At 43.8% G+C, this 12,500-nt stretch overlaps 4 protein-coding genes across 4 annotated transcripts in view; 2 read left to right on the top strand and 2 right to left on the bottom strand.

Moving 5' to 3' along the window:
• Positions 1–758: 758 nt before the first annotated feature.
• Positions 759–2,062, top strand: LOC143025950 (uncharacterized). The gene has a single exon (XM_076185931.1). The coding sequence runs from the start codon at positions 759–761 to the stop codon at positions 1,944–1,946; it is 1,188 nt and encodes a 395-aa protein (XP_076042046.1). The 3' UTR covers positions 1,947–2,062.
• A 247-nt stretch (positions 2,063–2,309) lies between these two features.
• Positions 2,310–3,671, top strand: LOC143025952 (uncharacterized). Its single transcript, XM_076185932.1, has one exon. It carries the CDS (start codon positions 2,310–2,312, stop codon positions 3,507–3,509), a length of 1,200 nt encoding a protein of 399 aa, XP_076042047.1. The 3' UTR covers positions 3,510–3,671.
• Positions 3,672–8,405: 4,734 nt separating this feature from the next.
• Positions 8,406–12,500, bottom strand: part of LOC143026148 (uncharacterized) — a 7,714-nt gene continuing 3,619 nt past the window's right edge. Inside the window, exon 2 of the mRNA XM_076186155.1 lies at positions 8,406–9,857. Coding sequence (XP_076042270.1) covers positions 8,658–9,857 — 1,200 coding nt within the window. The 3' untranslated portion in view covers positions 8,406–8,657. The remainder of the gene's footprint in view (positions 9,858–12,500) is intronic.
• On the bottom strand, positions 10,221–11,506 carry LOC143026147 (uncharacterized). Its single transcript, XM_076186154.1, has one exon. It carries the CDS (start codon positions 11,406–11,408, stop codon positions 10,221–10,223), a length of 1,188 nt encoding a protein of 395 aa, XP_076042269.1. The 5' UTR covers positions 11,409–11,506.

Consider the following 12,500-nt stretch of genomic DNA (forward strand, 5'->3'; position numbering starts at 1 on the left):
GTAGAGCTTTGATCATGTAGACCTTCAATACTGATTCTTCACCAGACCCTATTCCCTTCTAACGGTTCCCTCCTTTCCCTCAATTGGCCGACTTCAATTAACTACACAGACTTGAGAGTAGAAGTGAGGAGTGGGCGAATCCACGTGCTTAATCGGAAAATAGGAAGGCCTATCTCGTCACATGATATCGTGAGAGCAAAGCATAGGTCTTCACAAGACCAATTTTGCACACTAGGTCGAGAAGCAGCTCTTCGATATTGCCACTTTGAAGTCTCTTTGTGGAATTCTCCCTGACTATCACAATATTAGAGTACTTAGCATGATTTTGTAATAATACCGTACATAAACTTCGACAGATACACCAATGTAAATGTACCATTGTGGTGTAGTATAACTCAGGGATAGACCAACGTATGCGTAACTTGAGTGTACATGAAATTGTTTCAGATTTGGAAAATTTTGCCATTAGATGAATTGATACTAATTATCGTTCATGAATATCACTGTTGATGATCATGATCATGTCATGTCACTTCATATGAAACCAGTTGGAACCCGGACGCCTGGGAGACTACAATGACGTGAAGACCGTGCTTTGGCTCATCTGGGCATAAAGTCCATCCGGGTCGGTCCATATGCTGCAGACGGGAAGTTGCACAGAGGGAGCGGCGCGTGATTGGACTTTATTCCCCGATGGGCGATGGGCACGGAGGTTCCAATCACCGCTGCTCTAATCTGTGTGATTTCTCTTTTGCAGAATGGTGCGCGCTGCCTCGTTGGTTCTCCTGCTCCTACCGGCCCTCGTTCTGGGAGAGGGAGATGCCCAGAACTATAATTACGCGCCCCCTGTCCAGAACGGCTACCTTCCTCCCGTCAATGAGCCACCTTGCCCCCCGGTCACCTCACAAGTGTACACAACCGTTTACCAGAACGTGCCAAGCACATACGTTGTCCACAATGTTAACACCAAATATGTGACAACCACGCACATCAGGACACAGGTTGTACCCACCACGGTCTACTCGACCCGTATCCACACCCAGGTCAACTACCAAACCAGCGTCGTTCAGGTCACCAACACCAAGTACGCTGAACATGTCGTTACCAACAACGTTCCCAGTCCACCCGTTTACAAGACAACCTACGTCACCACGACACGCGTCGTTCCTCAAGTTCAATACGTCACGAGGACCAACGTTCAGACACAGGTGGTGCCCGTCGAGGTTACAAACACCCAATACAAGACCGAGTACAGCCCTGTGGTCAAGTACCAAACAAAGTACGTCCAGCAGACACAGGTCATCACTCTGCCCGCCCAGACAGTCCGTCAGACCCAAGTCCAGACAGTTGTCCAAACATCCATCCAGAGGCAGCCGTCTCCTCCCCAGACTCGTGTTCAATACACCACTGTGTATAAACAGTCAGTGCAAACTCAGAGGGTCCCGTCTCCCCCAGTCTATTCCACCAAGGTCGAACAGAGCCAACAGGTCATACCCACCGTCGTCGTCAACACCCGATACCAGAACAGCTACGTGACGAAACAGAATGTCGTCACACGGACGAGCCATGTCACCCAGACCCGTTACACTACCCAATACGTTCCCCAGGAGGTTGTCACCACTCAATACACCACCAATGTTGCTTACACTACCCATTACACGACTCGTCTTCAGCCCTACACCCAGATCCAAACCGTTTTGCAGACCAACTACAACACCCCACCTCCTGTTTACAGTACACATCAAGCTTACTACACCTCTGTTGTTCAGGTCCCAGGTCCCAACCGAGTTGTGACAAAGTATGTCAACCAGACACAGCAGAGGCAGAAGGTGGTCTACCAGACAAAGGATCAATACGTACCGGTCACACGTACGAAGACAGTGACAGAGCCTTGCTCAAAGTCTGGATATAACTACGATGCACCTTCCACTCCTTTCCATTTCTAAATATTATTACCAATGTATGTGTCGTTTTCTCCAACAGGATGAAGACTTCCTTCTTTCATATCTTTATTCGATACGTTCATCTGAGTATTGATGATCTGATATCAAAGCAAAGCAAAATAAAATCTCTAGGGTGATCGAATAACTTTAATATTATATCATAATTTAATGTGTTTAATAAACACAAATTTATTAGTGCAAACTATTGATTAACCTTAAAGCTCTGTTTTTCCAACTTTACATCCTAGTTGAGGTAAGGGTACTTTTCTCACTACACGTGGCAAATAGAATATATGTATATATTCTTTTTATCGTAGTTACATTGCAACTATGTTTCATTTACATTATTTGCCCAAATATTTGCAGATGAGGTGTCTTCTGCTGCTTGTATTCCTGTTGGGATCGGCTCTCGGTGGAAACGTCAAAAGGCCGATTCGTGACTCACCTTTTGGACTTGTACAATCTTCCCTGGACTCCTACCTGCCTCCTTCGAACGAACCCTGCTACCCTTCTGTCGTGTACTACACCAGAACCTCTTATAGCCAGGTAGTCGTACCTACTACTGTCTACAGTAACCAGGTGCAGTACGTGACTACGACACAGTACCAGAATCAAGTCTACCCCTCGACATACTACTCCCAGATAGTAAGCACCCAGTACGTACCTAAGGTACAGTACGTCAGCCAGACTCAGTACATTACTCGCTACAACACCAGAACTCAGTACGTCACACTCCCGCCTGCAGTTAATTACGTCACTGTGACCAAAACCCAGGATCAAGTTCAGGTTCAGTACAAGACACAATACACAACTCAATACCAGAAGGTCCCAACAACAATCTACAGGAATGTCGTTAGTACTAAAGTGGTTCCCCAACAAGTAGTCAGCACCGTCTACAAGACCAATGTCGTCACCAGCACCGTTCAGCTTCATCCCATCACCCAGGTGGTCACCAGCAAGGCATACTCCACCTACTACAGCACCCAGGTCATCCCACCTCAAACCGTCTATGTTACTCAGACTGCCTACAAGACCAACTACGTTACCACTACCGTAAACCTACCTCCAGTCGTCCAGTACGTCACATCCACAGTGGTCCAGAGGGTGTACTCAACGGTCTACTCGGAGGTTGTGAAAACCAACGTCCAGACACAATATGTCACTCGCACCAAGGACCAGCAAGTGGTGTCCACCTATTACCACACCCAGCGCGTGCCTCAGTACGTCACACGGACGCAAGTGATCCCCCAGCAGGTGGTGCGTACCCAGTACAAAACCAACGTCGTTCCCACCACCATATACAGGGAACAGGTAGTCCCCACCTACGTCAATCTCCCGCCCCAGATCCAGCATGTTACGACAACCAGAACAGCCTACGAGACACAGACTCTTCCTGGACAAGTCAGTACCAGGTACAGCACCAATGTTGTGTATAATACAAACTACGTTACATCAACGGTATACAACAAAAGGTACAACACCGTCTATGCAACACAGACTCTCAAAGAAAGTTGCAAGACCGGCTATAACTACGACGAACCTGCTGTTCCTTTCCCCCTCGGTTAAACAATCCTTATTTAACATGTTAATTTATCCTCTACAATAGAATGCAGGGAACGGAGTTCGCTGTGGTGTTGATACGATACAGTTTTGCTATGCCTTGTGACATTCACTAGTGTAATAGCAATGGTACCATTGGTGTTCCTTGGCAGCTGCGAAAATCTACAGCTCCTCATTACAAGGATAAATGTCACATTATATTGTAACCTTCAGAAGAGACCTTATGTTAAGTAATAAAATTATTTACTACAAAAGAAATGTTATTGTTTTTTCATTTATTACCTTGCAGTAGATAAAGGGTAAACTTCATAGAAGTAGAAGCATCAGAGTACTTTTATCTTTCATAAAACTCATCGAACAACAGTCTTGTAGAGCAACCAATACAAAATCCTTCTTAAGCAACTAAGATATAAACGATGAAATTCATTGTGGCATTAATACAGATAAGTAAGTACTTATTACGCATATATATGCATACCTAAAACATATATGCATATGTACTTATATGTGGTGGGGGAAAGAATACCGCCACCAAGTCTTCCCCACTTGAATCGTAAGAGGCGACAAAAACGAGACGGGGTTTAGAACTAGGCATCCTTGTCCCTATAGCCCCACAGGGTACATTCCTAAAATAAGTAAAGGCATAAGAGTGTCTAGGAGTTTTCTAACCAGTACCCTAAGGTTTGGGTCTTTTAATGTGCGTGGATGTGGTACAGATGAGAGTAAAAGGGAAGAGATAGGCAGCAAGTTTGTGAGAAGAAAGATGGATGTGTTGGCTTTGAGTGAAACTAACTTGAGAGGTAGGGGTGAGTGTGAGTCTGGGAGTGTAATTGGGAGGTTCTCAGGAGTGAAGAGAGGACGAGGGAGAGAAGGGGTGGCTATACTGATAAGTGAAGAGATAGGTAAACGTGTAGTGGAGTGGAAGGAGATTTCTTCATGGTTAATGTGGATGAAGGTGAAACTGGAAAAGGAGATGTGGGTTATTGTAAGTCCATATGGGCCTGGTAGTGAGAAGAGTGTAGACTGCATTGTTTCAACAAATCACCCCTACTTGCTCCGAAAGATTGAAAAAGGCCATCAATATCTTGAAAAATGACAGCGATCTCCACATCTCTAAATCTGATAAGTCAAAGGTGATTGTTATTTTGAATAAACAGGATTATTTTGACAAAATGTAAAATTTACTAAATGACACTAGCACATACATTCCACAGTGATCTTATCAAGAAATTCAATTCTATAAGCCCTTCTTTACCATACATGAACGGTTTAATCAAAACACACAAACCTAACAATCCCATTAGACCGTTTATTTCGTCAATAGGATCAACGGCGTACAAACTTTTTAAAATGGCTTGTAACAATTCTCAACCCTTTAGTCAGCACTATTTCCAAATCCCATGTTCATAATAACTCACATCTCTTAGACAAACTTAATAATGCACACCCATTAGAGTGTTTACCACCGGTGACGCCTAACGTCAGCTTTGTGTTCCCTAAGTCATTTCTTTAGTCCCCTATACGTTGTAGCAAGGTCATGCCTTGAAGCTTCGTCTTCTGTAGAATTCACGTTCCATAAGTCAATTTCTGTATTAATATTGTCACCCCGCTAAAACTTGCATTATGGAAATATAACATTGATATTGTTACGTCTCTCATATATATCTGTAAATATTAGTACTATTATTCTGTAAAGATTAAATTGTAATTTATAAATAAATTATTTGTGGTGCTATAAAATGTTTCATATGTCTTTCTTATTGTTTCGCCGACAAGACAGTTAAATTAATCACCTATACCTTGCATTATATTTTCAATAAACAGTCCCGAGAGAATCGGAGTTTAAATAATTCCTTTCTCTCTTTGACGTGCACCTTCACCATTATGTAGTAAACTAACACTACAAATGGTGACAAAATTATTATATAGTATCCTTCCCTACAACTTCATATAGTGTAGGTGCATTCATTACATCTTATGTATATGGCCAGTGAATAATGACCCTACATGTTTTTTGGTTTTCAGACTTAATATTCTGGTCCCTTCCATTATACTAACTATGGAGACGAATTAATATAATCAATAACCTACACTATATGAAGTTGTAGGGAAGGATACTATATAATACTCACTTGCAGTCTGCTGCCACTTTGTCCCCTTGTACATCTCATCACTTTACTTTCACCCACATTTATCTTCAACTTCCTTCTTTCACACACCTTCCCAAACTCTGTCACTAACTTCCTCAATCATGCTACAAGCGCAGTGTCATCCGTAAACAACAGCTGGTTTATCTCCCACTTTTCTCAATTTTCTTTAACCATCTCCAATCCCTGATCCACTACCCTTGCATTTACCTCTCGCACCACCCCATCCATGTATAAATTGAACAGCCAAGGTGACATAACATATCCCTGACGAAGTCCCACCTTTACCTCAAACCACTCACTCTCTCCATTTCTAATCCAACACACGGTCTACCACTCTCGTAAAAACTCTTGATAGCTCCTAAAAGCTTTCCTCCTATCCCATATATCTGCAATACCTCCCACAGTGCCTTCCTGTCTACCTTGTCATAAGCCTTTTCCAAATCCATAAAAACCCAAAAAACATCTTTACCTTTTCCTATAGCTTTCTCACACATCTATCTTACCACAACAATCTTATCTACACAACCCCTATATGTCCTAAACCCACACTGTTCCTCACCAATTACTCCCTCTGTTCCTCTCCTAATCCTCTCAATCAAGATCCTCCCATAAGCCTTCCCAACTACACTTGACAAGCTAATCCCTCTGAAACTACTACACTCACACTTGTCCCCTTTTCCCTTGTAAAGTGGAACTATACAGGCACTCCTCCAGTCCTCCGGCACCCTACCATCTCTTAAACAAAAATTAAATAACCTCACCAGCCAGTCCACCATCGCTGTACCTCATTTTTCAGACATTCTGCATGACATCCATCCAATCCAGGTGTCTTACCTGCTCTCACCATTTTAACAATTGCCTTCACTTCATCTTTCCTTATTTCTCCTCCAGTTTCCTCACTCATCACGGTCATTTTCTTAGCATTTCCCACTGCAACTACCTTTCCCAATCTATCCTCCTTCACATTTAACAACTCGCTAAAGTACTCTACCCATCTTCGTCTTACTGCATTCTCTTCCATTATTATCTCTCCATCTGCACCTTTTACCTTTTCTTCTCTACTTGATTCGCCTCATCTTCCTCTCTTATTTTTTCCAAAGTATCTTTTTATTACTTTCAATTCTTGTTATCATACTCTTACCCATTTCAAATCTGCTCTCCTCTTTGCTTTCTTTATCTTATGCTTTACTTCTCTTCTCTTCTCTTTGTACCTTTCATATGATTCTCTCGTCCTATTTTGTAACCAATCTGTGAAAGCTCACATCTTCTCTTCTACAATCTTCTTTGCTTCCTCATCCCACCACTCACTACCCTTCCTTCTATTTCCTCCCGTCCTCCTTCTTTCACATACCATCTTTGCACACCTTGTGACTCCCTCCTTGAATCATCCCCATTCCTCCTCTACCCCTAGTTCTACTCTATTCTTTACTCACTCCCACTCCTCTCTCAGCTTCTTTTTTTATTCCTCTTTTTTTTCTCATTTAAGCAGTTCACTCTAAGCAACTCCCTACTTTTTGTCCTTTTCCTCTTTCTCCATCTATCCTCCACTCTCAACTTACCTTCCAACAGAAAATTATCTGATATCCCCCCATTCTCTCCTCTTAGAACATGTACAACCTTAACTCTTCCTACTATACTCCTATTTACCACTACATAGTCCATTAACGCTCTATCTACCACCCTTTCATCTACCACCCTCTCCCATGTGTACTTATGCTTCACTTTCTTCCTAAACACTGTATTTGCTATCATCAACTCTCGAGACACATCTCCACCATCAACTTTCCAGTACGATTTTTACCTGGAATTCCACACTTCCCAACCACTCCGTCTACTGGTTCATTTCCTATCCCAGCATTGAGGTCTCCCAATACCAGTACATTGACGTTTCTCCCTAATCCATCTATGCACTCATTTAAATCTATCCAAAAAGTCTCCCTTTCTTCTACACTCTTCTCACTACCAGGCCCATATGGACTTACAAAAACCCACATCTCCTTTCTCAGTTTCACCTTCATCCACATTAACCATGAAGAAATCTCCTTCCACTCCACTACACGTTTACCTATCTCTTCACTTATCAGTATAGCCACCCCTTCTCTCCCTCGTCCTCTCTTCACTTATCAGTATAGCCACCCCTTCTCTCCCTCGTCCTCTCTTCACTCCTGAGAACCTCCCAATTACACTCCCAGACTCACACTCACCCCTACCTCTCAAGTTAGTTTCACTCAAAGCCAACACATCCATCTTTCTTCTCACAAACTTGCTGCCTATCTCTTCCCTTTTACTCTCATCTGTACCACATCCACGCACATTAAAAGACCCAAACCTTAGGGTACTGGTTGGAAAACTCCTAGACACTCTTATGCCTTTACTTATTTTAGGAATGTACCCTGTGGGGCTATAGGGACAAGGATGCCTAGTCCTAAACCCCGTCCAGTTTTTGTCGCCTCTTACGATTCAAGTGGGGAAGACTTGGTGGCGGTATTCTTTCCCCCACCACATATAAGTACATATGCATACATGTTTTAGGTATGCATATATATGCGTAATAAGTATTTACTTATCTGTATTAATGCAACAATGAATTTCATCGTTTATATCTTAGTTGCTTAAGAAGGATTTTGTATTGGTTGCTCTACAAGACTGTTGTTCGATGAGTTTTATGAAAGATAAAAGTACTCTGATGCTTCTACTTCTATGGAATTTACCCTTAATCTACGGCAAGGTAATAAGTGAAAAAACAATAACATTTCTTTTGTAGTAAATAATTTTATTACTTAACATAAGGTCTCTTCTGAAGGTTACAATATAATGTGACATTAATCCTTGTAAAGAGGTGCTGTAGATTTCCGCAGCTTCCAAGGAACACCAATGGTACCATTGCTATTACACTAGTGAATGTCACAAGGCATAGCAAAACTGTATCGTATCAACACCACAGCGAACTCCGTTCCCTGCATTCTAATGCAGAGGATAAATTAACATGTTAAATAAGGATTGTTTAACCGAGGGGGAAAGGAACAGCAGGTTCGTCGTAGTTATAGCCGGACTTGCAACTTTCTTTGAGAGTCTGTGTTGCATAGACGGTGTTGTACCTTTTGTTGTATACCGTTGAGGTGACGTAGTTTGTATTATACACAACATTGGTGCTGTACCTGGTACTGACTTGTCCAGGAAGAGTCTGTGTCTGGTAGGCTGTTCTGGTTGTCGTAACATGCTGGATCTGGGGCGGGAGATTGACGTAGGTGGGGACTACCTGTTCCCTGTATATGGTGGTGGGAACGACGTTGGTTTTGTACTGGGTACGCACCACCTGCTGGGGGATCACTTGCGTCCGTGTGACGTACTGAGGCACGCGCTGGGTGTGGTAATAGGTGGACACCACTTGCTGGTCCTTGGTGCGAGTGACATATTGTGTCTGGACGTTGGTTTTCACAACCTCCGAGTAGACCGTTGAGTACACCCTCTGGACCACTGTGGATGTGACGTACTGGACGACTGGAGGTAGGTTTACAGTAGTGGTAACGTAGTTGGTCTTGTAGGCAGTCTGAGTAACATAGACGGTTTGAGGCGGGATGACCTGGGTGCTGTAGTAGGTGGAGTATGCCTTGCTGGTGACCACCTGGGTGATGGGACGAAGCTGAACGGTGCTGGTGACGACATTGGTCTTGTAGACGGTGCTTACTACTTGTTGGGGAACCACTTTAGTACTAACGACATTCCTGTAGATTGTTGTTGGGACCTTCTGGTATTGAGTTGTGTATTGTGTCTTGTACTGAACCTGAACTTGATCCTGGGTTTTGGTCACAGTGACGTAATTAACTGCAGGCGGGAGTGTGACGTACTGAGTTCTGGTGTTGTAGCGAGTTATGTACTGAGTCTGGCTGACGTACTGTACCTTAGGTACGTACTGGGTGCTTACTAACTGGGAGTAGTATGTCGAGGGGTAGACTTGATTCTGGTACTGTGTCGTAGTCACGTACTGCACCTGGTTATTGTAGACAGTGGTAGGTACGACTACCTGACTATAAGCGGTTCTGGTGTGATACACGACAGAAGGGTAGCAGGGTTCGTTCGAAGGAGGCAGGTAGGAGTCCAGGGAAGATTGTACAAGCCCAAAAGGTGAGTCACGAATCGGCCTTTTGACGTTTCCACCGAGAGCCGATCCCAACAGGAATCCAAGCAGCAGAAGACACCTCATCTGCAAATATTTGGGCAAATAATGTAAATGAAACATAGTTGTAATGTAACTACGATAAAAAGAATATATACATATATTCTATTTGCCACGTGTAGTGAGAAAAGTACCCTTACCTCAACTACGATGTCAAGTTGGACAAACAGAGCTTTAAGGTTAATCAATAGTTTGCACTAATAAATTTGTGTTTATTAAACACATTAAATTATGATATAATATTAAAGTTATTCGATCACCCTAGAGATTTTAATTTGCTTTGCTTTGATATCAGATCATCAATACTCAGATGAACGTATCGAATATAGATATGAAAGAAGGAAGTCTTCATCCTGTTGGAGAAAACGACACATACATTGGTAATAATATTTAGAAATGGAAAGGAGTGGAAGGTGCATTGTAGTTATATCCAGACTTTGAGCAAGGCTCTGTCACTGTCTTGGTACGTGTGACCGGTACGTATTGATCCTTTGTCTGGTAGACCACCTTCTGCCTCTGCTGTGTCTGGTCGACATACTTTGTCACAACTCGGTTGGGACCTGGTACCTGAACAACAGAGGTGTAGTAAGCTTGATGTGTACTGTAAACCGGAGGTGGGGTGTTGTAGTTGGTCTGCAAAACGGTTTGGATCTGGGTGTAGGGCTGAAGACGAGTCGTGTAATGGGTAGTGTAAGCAACATTGGTGGTGTATTGAGTGGTGACAACCTCCTGGGGAACGTATTGGGTAGTGTAACGGGTCTGGGTGACATGGTTCGTCCGGGTGACGACATTCTGTTTCGTGACGTAGCTGTTCTGGTATCGGGTGTTGACGACGACGGTGGGTATGACCTGCTGGCTCTGTTCGACCTTGGTGGAATAGACTGGGGGAGACGGGACCCTCTGAGTTTGCACTGACTGTTTATACACAGTGGTGTATTGAACACGAGTCTGGGGAGGAGACGGCTGCCTCTGGATGGATGTTTGGACAACTGTCTGGACTTGGGTCTGACGGACTGTCTGGGCGGGCAGAGTGATGACCTGTGTCTGCTGCACGTACTTTGTTTGGTACTTGACCACAGGGCTGTACTCGGTCTTGTATTGGGTGTTTGTAACCTCGACGGGCACCACCTGTGTCTGAACGTTGGTCCTCGTGACGTATTGAACTTGAGGAACGACGCGTGTGGTGGTGACGTAGGTTGTCTTGTAAACGGGTGGACTGGGAACGTTGTTGGTAACGACATGTTCAGCGTACTTGGTGTTGGTGACCTGAACGACGCTGGTTTGGTAGTTGACCTGGGTGTGGATACGGGTCGAGTAGACCGTGGTGGGTACAACCTGTGTCCTGATGTGCGTGGTTGTCACATATTTGGTGTTAACATTGTGGACAACGTACGTGCTTGGCACGTTCTGGTAAACGGTTGTGTACACTTGTGAGGTGACCGGGGGGCAAGGTGGCTCATTGACGGGAGGAAGGTAGCCGTTCTGGACAGGGGGCGCGTAATTATAGTTCTGGGCATCTCCCTCTCCCAGAACGAGGGCCGGTAGGAACAGGAGAACCAACGAGGCAGCGCGCACCATTCTGCAAAAGAGAAATCACACAGATTAGAGCAGCGGTGATTGGAACCTCCGTGTCCATCGCTCATCGGGGAATAAAGTCCAATCACGCGCCGCTCCCTCTGTGCAACTTCCCGTCTGCAGCATATGGACCGACCCGGATGGACTTTATGCCCAGATGAGCCAAAGCACGGTCTTCACGTCATTGTAGTCTCCCAGGCGTCCGGATTCCAATTGGTTTGGATGGGAGGGAGGGTGGTGGGGTGTGGGGTGTTTTCGGGGATGGAATGGGTGGGAGTGTTTTTGTGCCTTGTCCTTTTTGGCTGCCTCCCTAGTGGGGGGGGGCGGCCTTGGTATGTATATGTATGTATTATAGTTATTATTATTATTTTTTTATCATCATATATTTTTTTGGCACCTGACCTATTTATGGACCAATAGGTCTCCTGTCAGCATGCTCCACCATTGTAATCCATTGTAAGTGACACGACATGATCATGGTCATCAACAATAATATTCATGAACGATAATTAGTATCTTTTCATCTAATGGCAAAATTGTCCAAATCTGAAACGATTTCATGTACACTCAAGTGACGCATACATTGGTCTATCCCTGAGTTATACTACACCACAATGCTGCATTTACGTTAGTGTATCTGTCGAATTTTACATTTCATGTACGGTATTATTACAAATTCATGCTAAGTACTCTAAATATTGTGATAGTCAGGGGAGAATTCCACAAAGAGACTTCAAAGTGGCAATATCGAAGAGCTGCTTCTCGACCTAGTCTGCAAAATTGGTCTTGTGAAGACCTATGCTTTGCTCCCACAATATCATGTGACGAGATAGGAATCCCTATTTTCCAATTAAGCACGTGGATACGCCCACTCCTCACTTTTACTCTCAAGTCTGTGTAGTCAATTGGAGTCGGCCAATTGAGGGAAAGGAGGTAGCCATTAGAAGGGAATAGGGGCTGGTGAAGAATCAGTATTGAAGGTCTACATGATGCAAAGCTCTACAATTAATTATACGTCTTATGCTTAGATGTTTAAGGCATGCGGGTTCAAAACCATGTTTTTCAGAGGAGAAAGTAATACTCCAGTAAGTGCGG

Source organism: Oratosquilla oratoria, chromosome 6 (genome assembly GCF_046742065.1).
Source record: "Oratosquilla oratoria isolate Oo_2021 chromosome 6, ASM4674206v1, whole genome shotgun sequence".
NCBI classification, from domain to species: Eukaryota; Metazoa; Arthropoda; class Malacostraca; order Stomatopoda; family Squillidae; genus Oratosquilla; species Oratosquilla oratoria.

Bases quoted from the DNA above. Each gene is read 5' to 3' on its own strand.
- LOC143025950 (XM_076185931.1), top strand. From the start codon at position 759: ATGGTGCGCGCTGCCTCGTTGGTTCTCCTGCTCCTACCGGCCCTCGTT.
- LOC143025952 (XM_076185932.1), top strand. From the start codon at position 2,310: ATGAGGTGTCTTCTGCTGCTTGTATTCCTGTTGGGATCGGCTCTCGGT.
- LOC143026147 (XM_076186154.1), bottom strand. From the start codon at position 11,408: ATGGTGCGCGCTGCCTCGTTGGTTCTCCTGTTCCTACCGGCCCTCGTT.